Here is a 26,628-nt window from a genome sequence, read left to right as displayed (position 1 = left end):
CCAGGTGAAGGCAGTAGGAATAGGAAGCTCAAAGTCATCCTTGACTACCTGGTGGAGGCCAACTGTTGTCTCAAATACAAAACAAATCACAGCAAAATGTTACAAGCAGGTACAACAATCACCAAGCTTTTAGGTAGAAACTGACTAAAAACTTTGTGTAGAGAAGATAAAAAGATTGCAATGAGGTCTTGAGTCCATAGTATGGCCACCAGGTTCTTCACTGGGTGCCAAATAACTGTATTAACACAGGGGGACATTTTTGAAAGAGCAATCCAGTACCTCCTCCCAATTTACCTCTTCATCTGGATCTCATTAATAAAACAGGCCTGAAGAGCAGTTGAGTTCTTGTATTCAAGGAGTGTTAGGTAGCCTTGTTTTGTTGGTCCCGAACTTGGACTTGCCAAGCGCTTACACCCAGAAGGAAGCTCTTTCCTCCTGATCCAACACACTGTCAAAGAGTTGATTTCTTCCATTTTGTTTCCTGGTCTCCAAGTGTTGGGTCACAGATCCTTCCTGACTTACTATGCTTTGCATTAAGCCCAGCCTGCCTTCTTAATAGGCTAGCACAGGTGTGCCATCCCACCTCAGTGCCTAATGGAACAAGACATGGTCATTGTGAGCTGGCTTTTCCAGTGTCAGAGTTAATGCCAGAGCCCTAGGTCAGCAGCTGGAAGCTGCTATTTGAAAACATCCATGCTTGGGACTTCCTGAGTTGAGAACAGTATTTATAGGTTATAAGTTTGTGCCAAATGACTCCAAGCATTAATAGGCAAACTTGGTGCAATCTATTTTGAGCACCCACAGTTCAAGAATTTATGGTCGCAATTTTTATTTTCCATGTACCCTTTCCCTTTAAGAGCAAGGAAAATGATCTTGAACCAAACGACTGAAGTGAGATGTTCAAATCCCCTTTGCTATTAATCCCAATGAGGTGTTAACTACAAAGTCCATTTAAGACTCTTTAGCATTAGCCTTAGAGAAGAAGGCAGTAAAATAAACAGTTAATGGCCTGAAGCCAGCTTCCCCTGCACTTTAATTGATGCTTGACCACTGCATTCCAAGGATAATGGCTGGACCCTCCTTCACTTCTCGTTTGCACCTTGGGGGGCTGTTGTAAGAGGCCGGGTAATGATTGGAGAACACTTCCTTACTGTGTTAATGAGCACCCCTAGGCAGCAGCAAGAGCACGGTGTGGGTTTGTGTGTTGGGAGAATGGGGAGGCAGGAGAGGAGAAATGGGGGGAGAGGAGGGGGAGCCCAACTTTTATTTGTCATCCTAACTAGTTCCTTGGGGGGTGTTAACAGATCCCTGGATTGCCTTTGTAGGGTTGCTTTCTTTATGGTTTTAGACCTCAGAAGGGAAATCATCCAGCCACATACCAGATAGAAGTGAGCCACTCAACATCTATTTTTCTCCAACCCTTTCTTTCCCCTTTCCAACATCTAAATGACAAGCTGAGCTCTGCAGAGAGCTGGAGACCTACCCTCACCATGGACCAAAGCTTTCCTCCATAATACAGTCACAGTCCTAATCTCCATGCTTTCTAAGAAATCTCACCGTGGCACATGGTGGCTCACACCTGCAGTTCAGGTACTTAAGAGCTGAGTCAGGAGCATTGCTGTGAATTCAAGGCTAGCCTGGGGAACATCAGAGACTCTGTCTCAAACACCCAAACAAAGCACGCAAGCAAATTAACTAGCAGACCAAAATCCAAACCACCATTCTACCAAAAAAATAAAAAGAAAAAGAAGAAAAAAGAAATAAAAAATCTTAACTTTTCTCACCAATTCTGCAATTGAAAATATTTTACAGGCATTTCCTTTTTAGTATGATTATGGACTGGTACTGATGCACAACTCAGTTTACAGGCTAAGTGTAGTGGCACACACCTTTAGTCCTAGTATCTGGGAGGCAGAGGCAGGAGGATCTCTGTGAGTTTGAAGCCAGTCTTGTCTACACAGTAAAATCCAGGACAGCCAGGTTTACACAGAGAGACCCTCTCAAAAACCAAAAAGCAAGTGAACAACTTGCTTCACTTACAGAAACTGTATTTCTGGTCTTGGTGCCGACCCAGCCCCACTTTTTCTCTGCTCTCCCCTGGAGTTACTTCTCTGTTCCTGTACATTTGTATCATCTGTGTTAGATGGCACCCTCAAACAGTTTTAGAGGTTCAACCATTGTGATCATGAAGGGGAGCATGATTGTAGGCAGCATGAAGGGCTGATGCTGTGAGGGCTACATCTTGCAGGCAACAGAAGGTCAGTCACACTGAGGGAAGCTTGAGAAAAAGAGACCTCAAAGCCCACACACGTAGTGACACACTTCCTCCAACAAATGCCACTCCCTTTGGGGACCATTTTCTTTCAAACCACCACAGCGGGCCTATATTGCATTACCTCTCATCAGTGCAGGAACACAGCTCTCACCTCAAAGGGGACAAGAGGCAGTTTATTCTGGAGTTGAATATGAATGAGCATGGCCTGGGAACACGGATTCAGGTTCTCCCAAATATCATGTTCCAATATGGTGACAGCTTCATGAAGTTTTTAGAGTAACAAAGGATAGCATAAATCAAGATGCTTTTCAAATACATTGGTGAGAACAGCAAATAAGTATATTCCCACAAAGCAAGGAAGTCTTTGCTATAGGGCTCAGATGCTTTCATGACATTCTCAGCCTTTGGGTTGGTGGAAGCTCGAGCTCTATTTGTATATCCCCAAAGGATTTACCTAGTTTAAGCCTCAAGGATATTAGGTCAAAACACAGAGGTGGACAATAAACAGCTATTTTGGGAGTTAACAGTAGCTCAAGATACAACATCCCAATGCTCTACAATCATCGAGGTTCCAATAAATCAATCAGTCATATAGAATGTTTGATGTAGGGGTGTTTTTTTTTCTTCTGGGAACTTCATTTTATAATATGTTTATTTCATATCTTAAGAAAGGTACAGCAGTGCCATTACTCTGAGTTTCTTCTAAGAATGCTAGCAGTGTCTATAAAAGGGATCGTGCTTGGCTTCTAGCAGCTCTCAAATGATCATATCCCCAAAGAGCCTCCTTTCATGGAGTGAATTCATTTCAGATTCTTCCTGTAAGGGGCACAGTTTCTGCCCTGGGTCTGTGGAATTTCCCGTTCACTCCTTTGCTCTGACTTAGCTGCTGTTTGATGGAAAAATTGGACAGCACTGATTTTTCACTCTGGGGTATTCCAGGCATTTCCCCTAGACATCACCAAAGGGAGGTATGGAGGCCCAAATTACTCAGGGTCGGAGAATGAGCTTGCTTTAACCAGCAGGGCTGCATAAGGGGATGATTTGACCATGGGGTGTGGTTACCAGGTCTAGACTTGGCTGTGCGGTGTGCTTTGATTTTGCAAGGGGGAGGTCTTTTGCCCCACCCCTTGGCATTGTTATAAAAAGCCCTTTTGAATAAGCAGGAAAGGCCATTGGGTATTGATCCAGGTCCTCCCAAAGCTATTCTGTGTTTCTGTCTTTCTTCTCTTTGCTATCTTTCTATGTAATATTTTCTTATTCCTCTCTCCTCCTCATAAGAACCCTTGAAAAGGTGGGAGCTGGCCTCCCACAGGGAGGCAAAAAAAAAATAATGAAATTACCCTCTGACCTGGTAGGAGCAACTAGCTACTGTTCTCATCATGACACACACAGTGTCTTGCACACAAGCTATTCACCCCAGTGACTCAGTTTAAGTGATCGGAGAACATGACTAGGCAGCAACAGGTATCATGATGATGCAAAGTAGTTTGAGAACACTATGTGTATGTGTGTGTCTATGTGGAGGCTAGAGGTTGATGTAGTGTATCCTCCTCAATTGCTCTCATTTTTTTTCAATTTTATTTTGTGTGTGTCAGTGTTTTGCCTGCAAATATGTCTGTGTACACGTGCATGCAGTGCCTATAGAGGCAAGAAGAGGACATGGATCCTCTGAGACTAGGTACAGATGATTGTGAGCCTCCATGTGGGTGTGGGGAATCAAACCCAAGTCCTCTGCAAGAGAGGTCATTGCTCACAACCCCTGTGCCACTAATCCCAATTGCTCTTATTTCTTGAAACAATCTTTCATTGAATCAGGAATTCACTGCCTTGGCTAGACTGGCTGGCCAGCAAGCCCCATAAATCATGCCCTATCTCCTCTCAAATGTGGGGGTTACAGGCAGATTCTCCATACCTGGCTTGCCCACCCACCCCCACCTCTCTCCTTTTTAAAATGTGTTCTGAACTGAGGTCCCCAAATTTGCACAGCTCGCACTTTACTGACAGAATCATCTCTCCACCCAGACCAAAGATTACAAAGTTTTATTTAAAGAAATGCCTCTAGTGCAAATTCAAAACAGAAGTGTTTTCTTTACATGCCACACCTAAAAAGTCACAAATATGGGCAGTAGAGGAAGCTGTTAGCTTAGAAAGATGGTTTTTCAATAAGTAAAAGATGATACCACAGGCAGTGTGGTCCTCAGGTAGAGAGAGTTTATAGATAACTCCAACATTTAACTGGGACAGGTATAGCTTCATCAATAGTTCAGTAAGACCTTTAAGGCCCCAATACTCATGATGTTATTAAGCATATACAGCTAACACAGAGTTGTTTCTTTCTGAATTGCACTAAGAAATTTAGACATGTATAGTGAGTACTGGAGTAAACATCAGTTGCTTAGATTCCAAAAACATGTGAATAAAATATACTCTGGGAGGCTCATGTGAATGCCTCTCTTTCTAAATGATTGTCACTTCCATTAACATTATGAAGTGACTTCTTCGTTTTTCTACCGGATTCTTAACTGGAAGCACATGCCTGACTTACATTGATGAATCTTTTTCTTTTTTAATTATGCATTTATGTGGGTGTCTGTGTGTGATATGTGCATATGTGAGTGCTGGTGCCCATGTGTGTAGAGAGGACCTCAGATTCTCTGGCACTGGAGTTGTAGGCAGTTGTGAGCTGTGCAGTGGGTGCTGAGAACCACACTCAAGAGCAGCAAGCGCTCTCACCACTGAGGCATCTCTCCAGCTCCCAGGAATCATTTCCAAAAACACGTCCACCAGGATCCTATTCCAAATCCCAGATTCTTTGTCATGTATGTCGGGGTCTGGAAATATGTAGTTTGGAGAATGTCCTGCAAGATTTTGAAGCTTCTGTCTTCATTTCTGGGAACTGGACCCATCCTAAGCATGCTAGGCAATTCTCCTACCACTGAGCTTTCTGCATTTTATTTGAGACAAAAATCTTACTAAGTTGCCCAGGCTGGCCTTGAACTTGTGATCTTCCCACCACAACCTCTTGAGTAGCTGGGATTATAGGCTTGTACTACAAGGCCTGGCTAAAGCTACTAGTTTCAACACTACTTAAGGAACCACTACTTCTGACTGAAAAGTTTAGAGTGACAGGAAGCAGGGTGACTTGTCTTTGTTTTCTTAGTTAGCTTGGTCACCTCATTTGTAGAAGTGGACTCCATTAGTGCTCAGTGAGGAAACAGAAGCCAATTATGAGAAAATGACACATTGTGTACTTTTAACTATGTATTTGTCTGAATTATTGCTGGCTAAATGAATTTAATAGTTGGATAGAATTTTGAAACATAATCTTTGGAAGAAAACTTCTTCTGTATAATTGAAGAACATTGTGAGTTCTAAATGTTTAGTGAACAGATAAAGTAGATTTTACAAAATTAAAAGTATTTAATGTGAAACCCGGGAACGAATCAAAGACATGAAAAACATTTTTATGATGACTGATACCATATTTTGTCTCAGTTATTTTATGTGTAGAAACGTCATTTGGGATAAGATCTCAGTGTTTGTCAGTCACCTTTTGTCCAGCCAGGGTAATCCTAAATTGATAATAACCTAGATTTGTGCATTCTGATGATTGCTGCTCTTCAGGATTTGAACAGAGCATGGACTGGTGTGATGCTCAGTTGGTGAAGTGACTTTGACCCTGAGAATTCATGTGATAAAAGCTGGGCATGGTGATATGCACTTTCAATCCCAGAGGTTGGGAAGCAGGAACAGCCCAGGGCCTGCTGGTCACCCTGCCTAGCCTACTTTGTGTGTGCGAGGCAGGTGAGAAACCTTGACTAAAAGTAAAGATGGAAAGTATCTGAGGAACAACACTTGAGGTTGTTGTAAGGCCTCCTCATGGACATGCATGACATGCCCCTATATACACATGCATCCCCTCCCCCCCCAGTGGACATGGCACGTATTTCATAAGGCATTCTGGAACTCTTTTTTTGGCTACCATCTTTGCTGCTTTGGCTCTGTGTACCTATGTGTTACCCATCCCTTCTCCAAGACTTGTTCTTTGCCACCAAGGAGCTGTCAGTAAGGGTGGCATAAGATGGAGCCATCTAAGACAAATAGTTGGGGACTGGTGCATGATGAAAACCTGAGCATGGGTAGACCCTGCCAAGCTCAGAATACACTGAAATATCAAGGAAAAGCCTCCAAGTGAGATGAGATCAGAGTAGGATCTCAGTGGTTTTCAGAGTTGGAGAAGGAGGGGTATTGCCAGCAAGAGGGAGTGGTGAAAGTGTTTGCAGAGTTGAGATGCACAGGGTGTTTCTGCATAGTGCAGAGGCTCCATGGAGCAAGCCATTCACTTCCTTCCTCCCTAATGTTTGTCTACAACAGAGGTTCAATAGGAAATGCTAGGAAGAAAGCAACCTGCTCCCCAAGGACTAAAACACTGCTCTACACCAGAAACCCACTTCCGGTGGAAGTTGACACAATGTCTTTGTAGGGCACATGGGGAGCTGGTATAGTGTCAAGACTTGCCTGAATATTCAGGAAATACAGGAGTGCAGTGCAGAAACTAGCTTCCCACAGCTGTGAGGAATAGTTCTGAGAGCAGAGGGCTTCATCAGCATTCCTGACAACCTACTTGTTCCATCAGGGACTCTGAGAACCGCAGCACCTCGTAACTCCTTTCTTCCCCCAGTTCAAGGCCTGCTTCATGCTTTGCTCTGTGACTGCCCTCCACTTAGCATTTAAAAGAATGAAAAGTGAACCCAATATGTCAAGGAACACTTTGAACAAATCTGTGGTAATGAGCCTTAGGAAATAATACACAGCACCCCCAGGGTGCAAGGGCACTTAAATTGAGAACACAATTTAGAAGGTTGCTGATTTCTCATCTACAGAGGCAACATGTTCTTAAGTGACCATCGTTAAGGAGAGGATGCTAGCTGTCCTGCACGCAAGGCAGACCCAAGGCATTCTGTTTCTTACCCAGTTTCTTATTTTATGTCAGTGTTCTCATGAGAAAAAAATGTAAGTCTGCGTACATCCCTGTGCCTCAGGACAATGAGAGGAATAGATTGTTAAAAGAGCTTGGATATAGTAACCATGATGCCCTTCTGGAACTATGTATTATAGGTATCTAGCCTGTCAAAGCCTGCATGAATTTCTGATACCTAAAGCATAATAGAGAATCTTAAACTTAAAAACTCCATTACATGAAAATTAAATCATACGTGACTATGAAATGAATATAAGGCTTACACCCAACAATTAACTTTTTGCATAATATATATGTACATATATATAACATATATAGCATATATAGATATAATATGTATAAAACAATGTTATATATAGCCAGAAGCTCTGTGTGTGTGTGTGTGTGTGTGTGTGTGTGTGTGTGTGTGTGTGTGTGTGTATGCCTTTGGAGACCAGAAGAGAGTGTCAGATCGCCTGGAACTAGAGTAAGAGGCAGATGTGAGTTTTCCAACATGGCACTCGCTGGGATGGGCTGATACAAGATGGGGCCTTTAGAAATTTCCAGAACTTTTGACTATCCAGAGCACCCAGGAGAGGAAACAAAAATACATGCATTTTCTCTGTGGGTGAATCTCAAAAATTATTATAGGACCAGCCTTAATAAAGTCTTCCCAGGGGCCCAGAAGAGAAACTACGAATGGTGAGAACTATTTTCGGGAAATGAATCTAAGTACACCAAGCTCTTTGTCCATCTACTTTATTCCTCTGGCATAAATTCCTATCTACACAGCTACAACTCTGTACTCAAGCCTAGTTCCTTTCTCTCTATATTTATCTACTGTGCCCTCTAAGTTCTATCTTAATTCTCTCATCTTAATTCTGCCTCGTCTAGGTTCTTCTCATCTTGTTCTTACCCATCTAGTACTTCCCCATCTGGCTCTTCCTCATCTTCCATCTTGTCCTCAAGTTCTCTCTGGTCAAAATCCTCCTTATACCTCTCAGTTCTCCCCAAGTCTCTGAGGTACTCAGTTATAAACCCAAGCAATAACAATCCTTCCCCTCCAGCCAGGTCACCAGGCTTGAATTCCTACAGGGTCATAAAAGCAGATAAGAGTTTTCCTCAGGCAGTGACTGTCAGGCTTTCTTTTACAACTCAAAAAGGGAGTGGTTAAAGGAGGAGGTCAACTGAGAGCTAAGGATCAGTTAGTATATCAGAAAGGGAACTTATGTGCTCAATCTACATTCCTAGAAGTGGTTAGGTAAGAAGTTAGGAGTCTATAATATTAGTAAGGCTGTCTAAGAAAGGAGGGTCTCACCTTAAATTGCACAAGAAATAAAGCTATCTGCCTGACCTAGGAGACAGGTGTTGTTTCCATGAGGGTGTTACCTTAGTTCAGGAGATCTTTGGCCTTGGATGCTTGATAGGTATTTTAGATAAATACACTGTTAGGAGTTCTTGGAACCACACATAGCATATAAGAAAATCATTTTAGGAACCAGATAATATATATACAAAATATCACCAAGACTTCTTAAGCCATGGCTTGACCTTTAGTAGCTTTTGTGATAGTAGTTGAATTTCATTACATTTTCGTGCTTGCAGCAGGTAAAGACCAGAATGCAAATTCAGAAGTTGAGTTCTAAGATGAAGCACAGAGATGGGACTGGCAGACAAAGTGTCTCTCACAGGACAAGGACAGGAGCAGAACAGAATGATGATGGACGTGCCTGATGCTCCCCTTCTTTGTCCTTGGCAATTTCCCATGATGCTTGGAGGGATGTTGCATCTTAAGGACCTGAAGTCTGAATCAACAGAAGCTGTGTGGCTTACTTTATTTCTCCATGTTATCGTGTTTATCTGACGTTCAGACTAAATTCAGCCTAGGCAAAATTCTAGTCTTGCAGAAAGTGTGTTGGAAGAGCTTGCTTTATATTTCTTGTTATCCTGTTTCCTTTTAGGTTTTGTGAATGATTCTGTTGCTAAGTCCATCGTGGCCTTGCGTTTAACTCTGGTGGTGAAGGCCAGCACCTGTGTGCCTGGGGACAGCCACTCGAATGACTTAGAGTGTTCAGGAAAAGGAAAATGTGCCACGAAGCCATCAGAGGTAAGGGTCACATGGGAGCTTCTACATATTACTATAACTAAACAAATATGTATTTGCATATATGTGTAGGCAACATATAGATACATGAGTTTCCATGTGACTTTTAAAGTTACTGGAGTAAGTTCTATACAGAGATAGACCTTTTTGAGTTAGTACAAAGCTGAGGTTACTTCTGGTAGAAGAATCAAATGAAATGGAAGAAAGCAAAAGTCATCATGGTCATTTATTTCTCAGGATTTGAAACTGTGGCAATCCCTTCCTCAGTCTAGTTATGAAAGTGAAGGAACAGCAAGAGAAGGTGTGAAGAACAGGGTGACCCAGTAGATTTCATCTTTGAGGAGCCAGCATTATAAACACTATGGAGGACCCGAGCCCCATTCCTCATTTTCTTTGGTAGCTGTGGTCACATGACACCAGGTCTCTTGTGAGTGGGGCAAGGGCCTGCAGATAGTTTTCTCTTCTGCCTTCTTTCCAGTATTGACAGGAATCAACGATCAGAGCAGCAAAGGGCCCTGACAGTCACCTTTTTGGCAGATTGCCTCTGGACTCCACCTGAAGATCCCAGCAGGGGTGACAGTGTCATTAATCTGGGTGCCTGTGCCATTGGGGGGCCCATTCTTCCCACTGCTTCCTACTTCTGGCTCCAGCATAGTCTTGTTTATTTTCTTCTCTCCATTTATATACACACTTCCACCAGAGTAATAGTTAAGCAAACATGGATTCTCCAAATACTACAAGGCTATGACTTGTTTTAGACAGATAAATTTAAGGGATAAATAGGTAAATTTTCTTGGATAATGTAAGTATATTTCATAACTGAAGTGTGAACTTTAATGCGTGAAGGGAATGGGGCTAGCTGACAAAAGGAAGAGGCTTTCAAATAATACTTGTCACATGGAAAATGTGCAGTTTCATTGTTTTAGACATAATATTGCAATTGCTTAAATATGCCACTCTCTTGTAAGATGTTCCTGGAAGAGGCAGTGTGGTAAGGAACCCAAGTGAAAGTGGGAATGATCATTTCTGGTGAATCTTAGCAGACAGATGTGAGGATAAACCAATCCAAAGCTGTTATCCCTCCAGTAAAGGGAGAGAGAGGGTGTGGGGTAACAGGAGGTGAGGCATGACCTACAAGCAGCACCTACAAAGCCAAGAGGGTCTTCCGTGTCTGCCCCTTCAGGGCAGTCTGTTCCCTTTCTGAAGGGAAATTTCTCTTATCAATGCGTTTTATGGAGGGATCTAGAAGATACTGAATGTTCCTTCATGACATTGAGAGCTGGGCTGACAACTGTAGAGAAGATGAGGAAGCGATGCAGATCCTACTCAGTGCAGTAGTCCCAGAAGAGAAGAGTGAGAAGTGATGGAAAGTGTTGTGGCTTCCATGTAAACCTGCAGGGAAGATGTGCACAGCTCCCACCCTTACTGTCCCCACCAAATTGTTCTGAGGCATGATTAGTTCTGACAAAAAGCAGTGTCAATAAAAGAGAACCATCTCAAAGGAGCACTGCCACTCTGGAAGTTTTATCTTATTTTTTTAAATTAACTGACAGAGTAACAGATGTCCTATGCCATTCTCATACATACCCCCTTTGTGGTTGACCTGTGCTTCCTGGAACCCCCTCTCCCATCTCCCCACTCCCTGCTTGCACCCTTCCACCCACAGTATTCTCCTGTCACTTCCATATCACATGTGTTCTGTTACCTGTCCCTCTTCTTTCTCTTTCTCCCTCTCATGGACCCCCTTTCTGGTTTCCTGGCCTCTGACCGCACTCACTGCCACATAAACTGTACCAGTCAGAAGCTGGGATCCACATGTGAAAGGGAACAGGCAGGTTCTGTTTTCCTGAGTGTAAGCTACCTCACTTAATATAATATCTTCCAGCTCCATTCATTTTCTGAAATTTTCATTTTTCTTTACAGTTGAATGTTTCTGTCATGTGTGTATTTACCACATTTTTTATTATCCATCCATCTGTTGATGGACATCTAGGCTAATCCCATTTCCTGGCTATTGTGAATAGTGCAGCAATGAACATGGCTGAGCAGGTATCTCTGTAGTAGAATCTGGAGTCCTTTGTGTATATGCCCAGGAATGGAATAGATGGGTCAGTGACTGATGAAATGGGAGGCTTCGTTCTGAGCTCTGTTTCCTAATGGCTGGCCCTTTAGGGAAATGTTTCACTAGAAGGTAGTCATCATGTTGCCATGACATGTGGGTATGCACTGAGGATGTGGGACTCATGTGAGGAAACTCTAGCCAGGGGACTCTGCTTGCATTCAGATTCATTGAGAAGGCTGGAGAGGTATTTAGCACCTGGCAGATAACTTGGAAAACCTTGCTAAACACGGGATAAAAAGACTCAAAAGCCTTGGTGCAGAGTCCGCACTCATCTTGGCAGATCTTTTCAGAGCAAGCACATCTTCACTGGGGACGTGGGCTTCTCTGAAGAGCTTCCAGCAGCTCTCTCCTTGCCAGCTGCTGTCATCCCCCAGCACCAGGTCAATTGTGGAGTTCACTGCTATTGGCTTTGCATTTACCTTCAGAATGTTGTGATCAGTCACCATATCTGAGTCATTTTGCATGTGTATCTGTGTATGTGTACATGTTCCTGTGTATCTGTGTGTATACACGTCCCTGTGTATCTGTGTGCGTACACATTCATGTGTATCTGTGTGCGTACATGTTCATATGTATCTGTGTGCGTACATGTTCCTGTGTATCTGTGTGTATACATGTTCATGTGTATCTCTGTGAGTACACGTTCCTGTGTATCTGTGTGTGTACACGTTCCTGTGTATCTGTGTGTGTACACGTTCCTGTGTATCTGTGTGTGTACACGTTCATGTGTATCTGTGTGTATACACTTACATGCTTGCTTGTGCATGTGGTGGTCAGAGGTCAACCTCAGGCATCTTCCTCAGTCACCCTCATTTTGACTTTTGAGTCAGAGTCTTTTGCTGGGCTTGGGGTTCACCCATTAAACTAGGTTGCCTAGGCAATGAGCCCCAAGGATCTTGTCTCCATAGTGCTGGGACCACAAGCATGCACCATTGTATATAGGTTCTTGGAACTGAACTTGGGTCCAAATGCTTGTCCTGCAAGTGCTTTATAAACTGAACTGTGTCCCCAGTCCCTGAGGCCATGATCACCACGTTTGTTGGAAACCTAATACCACCCAGTGTGTTGTTCTCCAGGAAGGAAATGTCTCCTCTAGTCAGCTACTAGCTATGGCAAGGACAGGAGGATTAGGAAGGTGGCTTATCTTTTTCACGCGTACTTGAGATCTGTATCTTTTTGTGGCCACTGTCTGGGCAGATACAGTGACTTAAGTAGCTGCAGCTTGTGTTTCCACAGTGTCATTGTGTTTCTTTTTATTGTTCCCTACAGTCAGAAGTTACACAGTCCAGCCTTCTCTCTGTGCAAGAATCTACTTTATAGCACAAGAAAAATAGAACTATATTTGGTGATTTTGTTTTATTGTTTTTAATCATTTTATATTATTTTATTAGATCATCCATCAAGATACAAACAATTCTGTTACTTTTACACCACTCTCACTGAATAATTGAGCTCATTCCTTCCTGTCAGATGTATTTTGGTGAGGAGATATTTCTCAGTCTTATGTCTTATGGAAGGAATTTTACTGCTGGCTACCAATTTCTCATATTGAACTTTATTATCAAGGTTGTCCTGCTAACAGTGGTCACCTTTGATGTTGGCCCCTTGATTATCTTTGTGTGTGTGTGTGTGTGTGTGTGTGTGTGTGTACACACATGTATGTGTATGCTTGCACATATGGGTGCCAGAAGTCAACCCGGGTAACATTCCTCCAGTGCTGTCTGCTTTGTTTCTTGAGACAGTGTCTTTCTCTAACCTGGACCTCACCAAATATGCTGGGCTAGGTGGCCTGACCCCCAGGGAGATGCCTATTTCTCCTGGCCAATACTAGCATTATAAGTGCTTGCCACCACATCTGTGGTTTTTTTTTCTTTCTTTTTTAAATGTGGGCTCTTGGAATGGAACTCAGGTCCTCGTTCTTGTAAGACCAGCACTTTTAGAACTGAGCTTTCTCCCCAGCTCCCCTTGATTATCTTATAGGTGTTCTTTCAGGAAGGCAGCATGGGGCTTTTGAGTCTGCTTAGACCCAAACTACATGGTATGGATCTTGTCTTTGAATTGAAAGAGCTTTGTTAGAACTTTCTAACGATATGGAGCCAATAGGACGGCACAGGAATAAGTTTATGCCACTGTGAAGTGCTGGCAAGTCCTAAATCTCGTGGCAGAAGCCTGAAAACTGGAGACTGCAGAAATAATTGCAGTTGAGTCCCAAGACTGTGTGTTGCTGCAGAAACAGGGCAAAGAAAGTCGGAAGATATCTGCTGTTGGGATTCTCTCTGGCTTGGGGACGTCAACATTTCATTCCAGACAGGTCTTCTCCTGACTGATGAGGCTCACTCATGAGAGCAACTTCCTACTCAGGACCTACTGATTTCAATGTAAACCTCATTCACAAACCCCCTTCCAGAACAAGATCCATAATAACGGATGACTAGATATATTGACATGGTGGCCCAGCCACATTGATGTGTGAAATCGACCATCACAAGATTCTCGCTATACCATTGATTCTCTGTTGCCTCTTTCTAGGTAGTTAATTGCCTTGTACACAAGTCTAAGGGTGTTTTAAAACATTCCATTGCCTAAGAACAGCCTGAAGCCATTGACAGAAGGTTGCCTTTCAGCCTGTCACTCAGATTGACGCTGTAGTTAGGTGATGGAAGGGAAGGTAGACTGCAGGCAACAGTCCCATGAACAGTCCAGGAGTGTGTTCACCATTGCCCCTTTCATGCTGATTTTCCATTGCGAGTGCGCACCCTGTTTTCATTCAAGGATTGTCCCATTAATTCCCACACGAAGTTAATAATCAACTCAAGATAGAAGTGACTGGATAGAACAATGACTATCTTGCTTTGAGAGGGAACTCAGCTGACATTGCTCTTGTGTCCTCAAGACCGTGTCTTAGTCTGGTCTCCAGCTGTAGAACTGGAGTCCTGACCTTGTGGCACCTCCCTCTCCACTCTTGAAGTAGCCACAGGTTTGTTCTCTCTGGAATCCTGTCTGACACATGGCCAGACTGAGTTCCTCTATGTGGCCTTGATTTATCATCCTGAATCATTGACCTGATATCCCTATTTTCTGTCCCACATAGACTAGGTCAGTGATGCTGCCCTTTTAGGACCCTGCTGGCCTTATGACCTATCCCTTTCCTTCCATGGAAGCTGGTGCTCTTTTGTTAGAGTTTCCAGGAAATCCGAGGTCCTGGGTTTGTTTATGTCAGAGTTCATTTGCAGAAAAATGACAGGAACTCACAGGTAGTGTTTCTAGCTTCTGCCTTCCTTCCCCAGCACCCCTCTGGCTCCTGCAGATCTCTGTGGTTTTGTTCTTGCTTATATTGATTTCTGTCTGAAAATTAACCTACCTGCCTGCCCTCTGGATCCTGTTCTCTCAATTTCCCAACTAGAGTTAAAGTTCAGCTCCAAACATTTTTGTTTCCAGAAGTGTCACTGAGCAGTTTTTTCGAGTCTGGTTGTATTTTTTTTGTCTTTTGGGGGAACAGGGCTTTTGATTTGTGTTTGTGGTTTTACATGTCTGTCATGATTTGCACCTACCTCATGCCTGGGTTCTTGAGTGCCTGTTTTAGTTGCTAGGCTCCTCTAGGTTCTGGGGGGACACAGATTGGGTCTGCAAAGACATGGTTTGGATGTTTAAAAGGAGTCAGAAGACCTTGGGAGCAGCATGCTGGAAGAGTTACTGATGGAGTGGAGCACAGAGATGCACGTGTTCACAGAACTTTGCCCAGAGAAATGTCTGTGATAGGCTTGAGAGTATGGGGCGGGGACATCCCCACAGTCCGTGATGGTGGCCTCCCTCATGTTAGCACTTGACTCTGAATCATTCTGCATCTAATACAATAAGTAGCATAGCCTTTTGCGTGTGGGAGCTGCTGTAAGATCCTGAGCTGAACAAGAAAGAGAAATTTAAGATTGGAGATGTGATAGGGACCAGTTCTTCAAGCTTTGAGGTAGATTGTAAACTCAGTTTTACATTTGACAAAAATAGGGATGCTGCAAACAAATGGTGAGTTTTGAAAATACAGAGTCAGAAGAAAATACTCTCTGCTTGAAGACTCACAGTTAGCAGGAGCTGGAAAGTTGTAGGCACCAGAGACAATTCAAACATCACAGCCTTTTCCCCACCATTTCAGAAAGAAACAGGTCAGAATGGTTACTGTGACCTCTCTGATGCTTTCCTATTGGTTTGCAGCCATCACCATAGGTGAGCCTCTCGTTAGGTGGTAGTGGCATGTGCAGGAAAGGCAGCTGTCATAGTTACTCACCATCAATGAACTAAGAGCTAACTCTTCTGCATTATTAGTGCAAGGCAGAGACCCTCATGGGACCTTGAGAAAAAGGCCACTCTGACCTGGCAGGGTTGCAAGAAAGCAATGGGGTGGAAGGGTAGATGAGGAACTCACAGAGAATCAAAGGAGTAATGGCTGTTGCTTGAGTTTAGCATCAGAAGGCTAGCTGGCTGCCCATCACTGGAATGCAGAAGGACCTTCACACTTTGTTTAGTGTGCAATGGGGTCAGGTCCCCCAGGCTCTGCCAGAACTCTGGAGAAATCTCTCCTTCAAGTAGGCATCAGGACACAACAAAGAGGTTGCTAAGTAAAATAATGGATAATGGGAGACATATGCCTGATCAACCAGTTAATAGGTGATGCATTGAAAAAAAAAAAAAAAGAGGAGAGACTTGCTCTTATTGTAAGATAGTGTTCTTGTAAAGAAGGCCGAGTCTTTGTTTTTTGTTTGTTTGTTTGTTTTTCCTACATAGAGTAAACAACTTAATAACAAGAATCATTAAAAGCTTTGAGCCTGGACCAGGGAGATAGTTCAGAGAGTAAAGTAATTGCTGTGTAAGTCTTGAGGTCTTGAGTTCAAATCCCCAGTATCCACAAAAGAAGCTGGTTGTGTTAGTATGTACCTAATTCAGTGTTGGTGAGGGAGAGACATAAGGATTCTTCAGCCTGCTGACCAGTCAGTCTCATTGAATTGATGCGTTCCAGGTTCAGAGTCTGTCTCTGGCACACACACACACACACACACACACACACACACACACACACACACACACAATACCTTTTGAATTAGAGGGTATATGCTTCAGAAGTGAGGCCAAGGTAAAAATTACACATGCAAAACTGCCCAAACTAGTGTCAGATCCCCTAAAATTTAAAGCAAATTCTAAGGAGAGGGTATCAATATATTTAAATAGCTTAAGACACGTTGCCTAACCACACCCTCACAGGACTCAGCAGTGATAAAAGTTGGCCATGGTGCTGGTAGTTCATTATTAGCAGATGAAAGGAGGTGAGATCTGAGATTTCAATTGCAGTGAGTACCCCGTGGACCTCAGAGAAGAAATATTTTTGTGAATAATGAAATACAAGTATTAGGAAACACATTAACCACAGGGATCATCAAAGTGAGTGTGGTCCAGCTGCCGCTTTTTCTTTTTAATGGGCATGGCTAAGCTTGGCTAGGATTTCATCAACTTGTGTTTGAATTATCACTCTTGGTACTAGTGTGACTAGAAAGTCACCTCTGCCTTTCATGTCCTAGAACAGAAGGATGACAGTATCACCGTCTGCGTCAAAATATGGCAACATGCTTGAATCACTGATTCTAAATTATTTTGAGAGATGATTCTAAATGACATCTAAAAGGACAAACACCTCAGTGTGCTTTCTAATGGGCATCAGTGTTTCGTGTAAGGTTGACTGTCTCCTGGGGCTAAGAATTGCAGAGACATTGTGGAGGGCTGGTGTCATTCCAAACGTATTAGGGTGAAGATTATATTATTGGTTGGCATTTTGAGGGTCAGAGAATTTATAGTGGAGGTGTTTTTTAGAGGCCTTGCCACTTATTTTATTTTAAACAGCAAGAAAGCCAATATACAAGACAGATTGAAGTCCTTTGCTCAAGGCATAAGAGCTAATTCATGGAGGAAGAGTGTGAAGAGAAATTCCTGGACTTGTGGCCCCGAGTCCCCCCTGTTGGGCCGTACAACCTGTCTGTTCCTCATGCCACATGTCGCCCCCCTCTAAAATTTATTTATAGTTTATTTTATTTTGTTTTGTTTTTGAGACAGGTGCCTTGTAGCCCAGGCTGGCCTTGAACTCATCATGTAGCTGAGGATGACGATGAGTTCTTCCTTCACTCCCTCATGCCCAGCCTCCCACATCTTCTTTCAAGACACTCAGCTGACAGCAGGCTCTATTACGTTTTCAATGTCCTCACTGCTTATGAGGAAATCCAGGCCTAAGATGGAAATGCATGTTGGGTCACTTGGCATTACCTTACATGTTTAGAAATGACATTTCTCAAGCATTCACATGCACATGAATCCTGTTAGGAGGACCTTGTCAAACTGTATGATCTGACCCTGGCGGTCTGGAGTTGGGCCTGAGGTGATGTACAGAGGGAAAGAGCAGGACATTGAAGGCATGCTGTCACAGCTTCTTGGGGGGGCCAAGGAGACTCGACTGTTCTCTTCTATGATTTTCTTTGGCATATATTATACCAGGGGCTCAACTCTCTGGACCTTGTCTAGAACAAAGTTTGAGAAAATAATGCCTTATGTATCGTGACACAGGCTTCACAAAGAGAAGAAATGCCTTTTTCAGAATTGTGTCAGGGAATAACTAGAGTTCACTAATTTAATTCCTACTTTTGTGTGTGTCCATTGTCCTGTTTTTTTTTTTTTGGTGTGTGTGTGTGTGTGTGTGTGTGTGTGTGTGCGCGCGCGCGCGCGCGCGCGCGCGCGCGTGCGCGTATACGAGCTTGGATGCACATGTGAGCATGTGGAGGACAGAGGTTGACATCAGTCATTCTCTACCTTATTATTTTTTAGAACAGAGCTTTTCACTGAACCTAGAGCTCCCCAGTGGCTAGGCTGGCCATTGACATGCTGGCAAGCCCCAAGAACTTCCCATTTCTGCTTCTCTGTGCTGAGATTATGGGCGGTACCACTGCATTCAGATTAGAACTTGGCTCTCATGGTTGCATAGTGAGTGTTCTACCATCTCCCCAGCCCATAATTCAACACAAGAGCAAGAAACACAACACTAAAGGTCTGGCTAGACTTTTTTGACTGAGAGGTTTAAAAAAGCCTCCCTGGGAAGTCTGGCAGGAGTGCTTTCCCTGTTTCCGCCTCTCTGAAGTGCTGAATTTTCATTTTATATGTCAGTGAGCTGCTAGTGCTACTAGGAAAATGTGGGTAACCAGCTGTGTAACTGGAGGGCATTCACAGGAGGGCATTGTGCCCTTGCTTAGGGACCCAAGAATTATCCTAAGTGCTTGATCCTAGAGCTGAAATTAATTTGGTTAACCTTTTAGAGGGTTTATTTACCCTCCCCAACATCCAGTCCCTCAGCCTGATCAGTGATCTGATGCTTAGTCTGTTAGGAGATCACCCCATTCCTTCTGTGACCTTACCTTACAGTCTAAACCTCTTCCTAAGCTGTGTAGTGTTGGTGGCTCCCTAGTGACCATTTACTTTGTTTGTAGACACAGCTGTTAGGAGATAGAACAGCTGAGCTAATTTGAAATGGGACAGGGCCACCAGCAGGCTCCAGCATTGGCTTCTAATGTGTCCATATGGCAGGCACTGTTGCAGGCTATCTTCATTGCGCTGACGGTCACACACCATGTAACGGTGGGGATATGATCTGAGGAATGTATTACTAGATGGTTGGAATATCACACAGAGGCTTATGTTAACAAAGCCAGCTTTATTTATTGATTGATTGCTTTTTTCCTAAGGTAGGGTCTTGCTGTGTAGCCCTGGCCATTGTGAATTTACTGTGTAGACCAGGCTGGCCTTGAACTTTAGAACAATCATCCTGCCTATGCCTTCTGAGTACTAGATTACAGGTGTATACTGGTGTATGTTTGTATGTGTGTGAGAGAGAGACAGACACAGAGAGACAGTACACATAGTCATGTTTATATTCTTATATATTCCATGTTTGTACCAGTGCAAATGGACATGCAACACACATACACACACACACACACACACACACACACACACATATATATATATATATACATACATACAGCATACACCTGCACACAGATATATACATACATTTATATGCATTCACATGCTCATGTATACACACACACACACACACACACACACACACACAGAGAGAGAGAGAGAGAGAGAGAGAGAGAGAGAGAGAGAGAGAGAGAGAGAGACTATGCTGTGGCATACTTATGGAGGTCAGAGGACAACTTGTGGGAGTTGGTTCTCTCCTTTCACCATATAGGTCTCAGAAAGTTTTAAACTCATGCAGCCTATGTGACCAAAATGCCACAGTGGAAGTGGGGCATGTGGTATGCCCATAATTCTTATACTTGGGTGGAAGAGACAGGCAGATGGCCAGTTGGTGGTCAGCTTGAGCTAACTAGCAAGATCTTGTCTGAAAGAAAACAGAACTAAACAAGACAAAAACCAGACCACTGCAAAGCCAAACAAAACACAATGATTCCATTTATGACTGCAGGGGAGGGGGGGAGATCTACTGGCCTTGCTGGGCACATCAGGTGCCCTTGCAGGCCTTCCATGGCCCTTTTTGCACTTGACCCGTTTTTGCCTGCTGAGTTACAGAGTCTCCTGCAAATGTCCTCTGGATGCCAAGTCAGTAGTTTGCTTTACAAAACTGTCTGGTGTCACCTAACTCAGCAGTTTTCAGGCTTTTATTTATTTATTTATCTTGGTCTTAGGCCTCCATTACATTCTTAATGAAGCAGCTTTTGGAGGCTAGTTCTGTCTACTGGTACCTACTGTAGAAATAGACTGAAGAAAAAAGTTATCAATCCATTACATTAATAAACTCATCACGAGTTCACATAAACAACACTTACTAAATGAAAAATAGCTATATTTCTCAAAACAATGATAAAAACATAGTTAGAGAGTGGCTTTTTTTTCTCTTACAAAATTCTTCAAAGAAAGCAGCTGGAGTTTTACAGATTTACAGATTACATTCCCATGCAATCTGCTACCATGTGGTGTTTTGGTTTCGGTCTGGGAAGAAAATCAGCCTCCTGCAGGCATTTAGTTGGAACAGGGACAAAAGTTTTAATAGCCTTTTCAATAATTGTGGATATTCTTGAAAAGTCTACAGAATTTGACAAGTGGCGAATTCTTAAAGGTTAATTGAATGTGGTTGGGATCTGAAACTCTATCAATACACTTTTGTTACATGACAATCTGCCGGTCTGTGTACAACTATTTTGCTTATGAATGGGGCCTGTGGTATCTCCCATCAATCATATGGAAAATATCACATCACTGAGTTATAACTAACTGAGCTTCCAAATGTTGATACACTCAGTGATACCTTATCAAGAAAGTCACAACTGTGGTTGATATCGCCACCAGTCTCATCAGAAAAGCCTTTCAGTATTGGGAATCTGCCAGGGTATTAGTGGAAGATAACAACTTTTCATAACTCTCTAATTTGTCCTTGAAAGCTTGGGTTTTTATCTCTGACAACAAAAACTCTTGGTTATTGTCCTCAAAATGACAGGCTGGCTTTGCTCATTTGAGACAAAATGTCTGCACATAGGCAGGTTTAGGTAAACACAGTTGGTCTTTTTGTCATTATTTTAAGGAAAAGGGGAGTTGGGAGTGTTTGCTTGAGGTGACCTTCGGCCTGCCAAGGTATAAGGTGTGTTCCTCCTTTACTTGAGGTTCTAGCAGAATGTTAAGATGTGTGCTGGAGGGCTGAGAGATTTGTAACCTTTACTCCCTCAAGGAGAACATTCTAGTAGACCTGACATTTCCCCTGCCATCCTGGATGATGGTGAAGCTCCCAAGACAACTGTGACAAACAGTTGCCACGAACAATGGGTGATTTTTCTCACCATTATTTTGTATCTTTAGTACCAAGGCCAATATGAAAATGACTCATCTTAATATTTCTATACTGTAGTTTTCACCTTCTGGATTCCTTGAAAGGGCCTTAGGAATGCCTCAGCTCGAGAGATTTCTGATGCTACATTTTTGTGAATGTGTCCAGATCTTTTTTTCTGAGTATTTTCTTTTCCTTTCTCCTCTTCTTCCTCTTTCTTCTCCTTTTCCTCATCCTGTTCCTCCTTATCCTCCTCATCTCCCTCCTCTTCTTCCTTCTCCATTGTCTGATCCTTGAATGCATGTATTTTTTTCTTTGATTTGCTCCTTAGGAGCAGCTCCAGGTCAGTTTCTAAAAAGCTCCTTAGATACTTTCTCCATCTTTGTTTTCTTCTTGGGTCTTCCCTGCTCTATGCCTATCCTAGGGCAGCAGCTTGGACTCCTGGGCTGTCTTGTCTCCTGGGCTAAATGTTCCCTGAAGCTCTGTTAAAGAGAGAAAATGAAAGCTAGCCAATTAAAATGATGGAACGCTTCAAAGGTGTTTAAAACCAGCAGTTCATGCCTGCTGAATAGACATTGCAGCCTCCATTCAGGGGGAAGTAAGTGAAGAGTAAGCCTCACCTGGGGTCTGGCGCTCTCCTCCTAGGACACACCTGAGAACTCCCTCTGGGTCAGGCTGCAGGGAAGACAGAGATGGGGTAGGCAGGAAGCAGATCATAGAGGTGGATGGGGAGGGGAGGGGGCACTGGCAACCTGTGTGGCTTGCTGTTTTAATAAGTTTGTCTCTGAGGAGAGAGACAATGAGGCACGGAAGCCCAGGGGGAAAGAGGAGCATTTATTGTAGGGCACAGGGTGTGCTACAGTGAAATCAGCCATAGGGAAGAGCAAAACAAAGCATGGCCATAACATATTAATGGACTACCACTGCCTCTGTCTAGTTTCAAAGACTTTTACCACCCCAAGATAAAGCCGCATGCCACTCAAGAACTCCCCATTTCTGTTCCTCCATTCCCCACTTCTAGCAACCTTTGCCTCTGTCCCCTTGGCTTTGTTATTCTGGAGGTTTTAAATGGAGTCATATTGAGCGGACCCTTTGTGTGTGACTTATTTACTCAGTATTTCCTAGTTCATGCCTGTTGCAGAGTGGTGTAGTACTTCATTCCTTTAGTGGCTGAATAGATATGAATATATATGACTAATGTTCCATTGCAGGGGGCCACAAGTTCTTTGTCCCTTATCCAAAATGCCAGCACTAAAAGTGGTTTGGATCTTTAGAATTTTGGGAGAGGAGACCCAAGTCTAATTAGGAGATTCCTTCATGTTTCACCTACACCTTGTCCACATATCTTAAAGGAGATTTCATTTAATATTTTAAATAGCACTGAATGTTTTGACTGCCACCTCTCCATGAAGCCAGGTGTAGGTCTCCGTGAAGCCAGGTGTAGGTCTCCGTGAAGCCAGGTGTAGGTCTCCATGAAGCCAGGTGTAGGTCTCCGTGAAGCCAGGTGTAGGTCTCTGTGAAGCCAGGCATAGGGTTTTCCACCTGCATCGCCATGTCTGTACTCCACAAGGTTTGGACTTTGGAGCTCTTTGGAGTTCAGATAGGGATGCTCACCATGGTTGGTTTATCCGTTTATCACAGATGGGTTTTATGTTGTCGTCCCCCCCCCCCCCTTTGCTTCTGGTGAATAGTGCTGCTATGAAAGTTGAATGTCTGTCTGTTTCCCCGTTCTCCTGAGGAGAGGAATGATTCTACCTCATAGGTAATTATGTGTTTGCACTTTTAAAGAGTGGCCATATTGTTATATACAGTAACAAAACTGCTTGACAATGCTACCCAAAGAGTATGGGTGTTCATTTTCTCCACATCCTCACCAGAACTGATTCTTCACATTGATTGTGTGGTGTGTGAGGTGGCATCTCACTGTGGGTTTTCTTTCTTCCTTCCTTCCTTCCTTCCTTCCTTCCTTCCTTCCTTCCTTCCTTCCTTCCTTCCTTCCTTCCTTCCTTCCTTCCTTCCTACCTTCCTTCCTTCCTCTCTCTCTCCCTCCTTCCTTCCTTTCTTCTTTTTATCTTAGTGTTCTATTGTTGAGATAAGAGATCATGACCAAGGCAATTCTTATAAAAACAAAGCATTTATCTGACGCTTGCTTACAGTTTTAGAGAGCTAGTCATTATCATCATGGTGGGAGTATGGCAACATGCATAGTTCTGGATCCGTAGCTGAGAGCTTTCCTGATCCATCCATGCAGAGGTGGGTGGAGACACTGAACCTATCCTGGACTTTTGAAACCTCCAAACCCACTCCCCAGTGACACACCTCCTCCAACAAGGCCACATCTCCTAATCCTTCCAAATAATTCACCAGCCAGCTGGGGACTAAGCATGTAAATATATGAGCCTATGGAGGAGACCCATTCTCATTCACACCACCACATCTTTTTCCCTCCCTCCCTCCCTCCCTTCCTACCTTCCTTCCTTTTGAGACAGGGTTTCACTATGTCATCCTGGCTGGTTTGGAACTTACTATGTAGATCAGGCTGGCCTCTAACTCATAGAGGTCCACCTGACTCTGCCTCCTGAATAAAGCGATGAAAGGCATGTGCCGCCATGCTCAACACTCATCTCTCCCTAATAATGAATGATGTTGATTAATAACATGATTTATGCCTTTGGAAACACATTTTGAAATTCTGTATCAAAACTAAATCTGAGCTTACCATCTTTGTGTGTGAGGCTGGACTGGGTGACAGACAGGATGACAAAAAGTGGAAGATGGCCCTTTGTTGAGTTTTGTGGGTTTAGCAACTCTTGGGATTCCAGATACTTTGTCTTTGGCTCATGGCAGATGGTTCAGCCTCCCTGGGCTATGTGCAATACTGGTCTAGGCTGGGTTAGAGCTGGGATTCCTGCTCGGTCTAGCTCCAGATTATGCTTGGCCTAAAAATCAAAGATTGGTTGTTTTTAGGGAATAAGCAATAGAACAGAGATAGAGAAGATGATAAATTAATATTAATATTGCCTTGATGTTGAACTGGTCACCACCACCTCCCTGGGGAAGAGTCAGGACGCAGCATCTCCAACCTCTGTCAGACAGTCAAAACCATCATATGGATTTCTGTCCAAGAACAATGCTGAGAGTCTAGCCTGAGCCTGCTTGTCTGTTTCTTATTGGTCTTGGGATCATTCCATGCTAACGTCCTTTTACATAATGGGTACTTTGTGGCTACCAAGATCAGTGTTTCTGGCGTTAGTCCCCTCCAAGTCACCACAGGGGATAGTTTCTAGGTTAATGGTTCTGAGTCAATAAGGGATGGATAAGCTGACTCCAGAGGGAAAGGAGTTGGCTCCTCCTGGAACTCAGCAGCTGCTCAGTGATAGATAGAGTCAGCAAGCTTACCCCAGGTCCTCTTGAGCGGTTGCCATGAGAGCAATCCTTTCTGCTCCTGGCTGCTGTTGCTTTCCACACAGCCTCTGGGCAGGGAATCTGAGCTGGGTCTCAAGCCTCAGGCTGAGGTGGTTATGTGATATGTGCAGTGGGATGTCATTTAGGGCTTGAATGCAGAGAAAGGCTCAGAGGATTGTAGTTTGACAGCCTTCCAGGGGCCAGAAGAGGGCTTGGCAAATGTGGAATATTCCAGAATTGTGAAGAATTTGAAGGTCATTAATTATATAGAACATGAGAATGACCATTTAAACATTTTTGTGGCAACAGTTGTGATGTTTTGGCAGGAAATGGGAAAACTGGAGCAAAGAGAATAAATCCCTATAGCTGCTTATACAACATCATTTATATACTTCATAAATAAATTGTATATGTGTATTCAGTTGTGTATCTACAAAAAAAAAATACAAAGAAGTTTTTTTTTTCTCCATAATCAATCCCTACAGTATACTGCAGTATTTTCCTGACTTCTGTAGACTGTTTTTTATTTCTTTCCTCTTAATCATTTTTATTTCTTTATAAGCTTTTGTGTGTATATGTGTGTGTGCATGTATGGGTGCATGTGGGTGCATGCCTCTGTGTGTGTGTGTGTGTGTGTGTGTGTGTGTGTAGACTAGAAGTCAATGTTGATGTCTTCCTTGATCACTTTCCACTTATTTTTTGAGACAGTCTCACTGAGCTTGGAGCTTGCTGATTGGGAAGACAGCTGACTAGCCAGCCCTAGGAATCCTTCTGTTTCCACTTGCCCAGTGTTGGGATTACAGGCACCACCCAGCTGTTTATGTGAGCACTGGGGAGCAAACTCAGGCCTTCATCTTTTCACAGCAAGTACCCTACCCACTGAGCATTCTCACCAGTCTCTCCCCACAGGCTTCCTTCACTTTGTTTTGGTTTTATTCTTCCTTCTGTACTTCTCAGGTCCCACTTTCATTTCGTATATCTGTAAGCACTGGAAAGTAAAGTGTAGAGAAGTAGTGAGTAGCATGGAGTCGAATGTAATTATGAAAAACAGGTAAATAAAGCATCAATGGGCAAAAGCATTGTATTCAGTAGAAAACAACACATCAAAGGGATGAGGAGATGTCAGTCACGAAGGCACAGGTGACAGCAAACAGGCTTCTGAGGAGGCAGTGGCTGGGGTGCAGCCAGGGACACTGAGAGTTTGTCGTGGACTCGGGTCACTTTCCAGCCAGCGCTTGTCCCTCTGTTAGGATTTCTCCCGTGCTAGAGTTTGGGCACTAAGGGGGAGGGCAGAGAAATTGTGCTATCTAAAATCAGAAGCAGCAGCCGATCTGACTTTCGCCTGAAGGGCTTTTTCAAGTTGCTAAAATAAGTGACAAATGTGAGAAGTTGGGGTTTCCATATTTAGATCAGTATGACACTATCCCTCCATCTTCTATCCAGAATAATTCCATCTGCAAATTAATAAAATACACTCCATTGCATCCAACTTGATTGATAGAGTCATGGGATGCTCACCAGACACCAGTTCCACAGCTGTGCCCTACAGGAAGGGTCTGTGATGCTCACACTGACTTCATCCAGATGTTTGGGTGGGAAGGTCGATGCTCTGGTTGTATTGTCCTGGCAGGAGTGGAGGTAGTTTAGAGAGGGAAACCACACTCTGCTTTCTAGCTATTGGATTATTGAAGAGTGGACTTTTCCCCACCCCAAATTAAACCTTCCCCAGGAATCTCAGGCCAGGGAAGGGAAAGACCAAAGCTCAGGTTCCAGCCCATGGAAGAACTTGTCTCCTCTGAAGGGAGTTCACAAGGTTCTGACAACTTCATGGACCAGACCAGCTTTTCCTGTAGTAGGAATCAATGATGAGTGGGACCACACTGTGACCAGGACT

General features: G+C 43.4%; 1 protein-coding gene across 1 annotated transcript in view; it reads left to right on the top strand.

Moving 5' to 3' along the window:
• The window catches only part of Dner (delta/notch like EGF repeat containing), a 331,006-nt gene that overhangs the window by 157,601 nt on the left and 146,777 nt on the right, over window positions 1-26,628 (top strand). The window contains exon 5 of the mRNA XM_006984167.4: window positions 9,197-9,342. Coding sequence (XP_006984229.2) covers window positions 9,197-9,342 — 146 coding nt within the window. The remainder of the gene's footprint in view (window positions 1-9,196; window positions 9,343-26,628) is intronic.

This window comes from Peromyscus maniculatus, chromosome 13 (assembly GCF_049852395.1).
Source record: "Peromyscus maniculatus bairdii isolate BWxNUB_F1_BW_parent chromosome 13, HU_Pman_BW_mat_3.1, whole genome shotgun sequence".
NCBI lineage: Eukaryota > Metazoa > Chordata > Mammalia > Rodentia > Cricetidae > Peromyscus > Peromyscus maniculatus.
The sequence above is the reverse complement of the archived record's forward strand: the minus strand, read 5'-3'. Positions and strand labels throughout refer to the sequence as shown.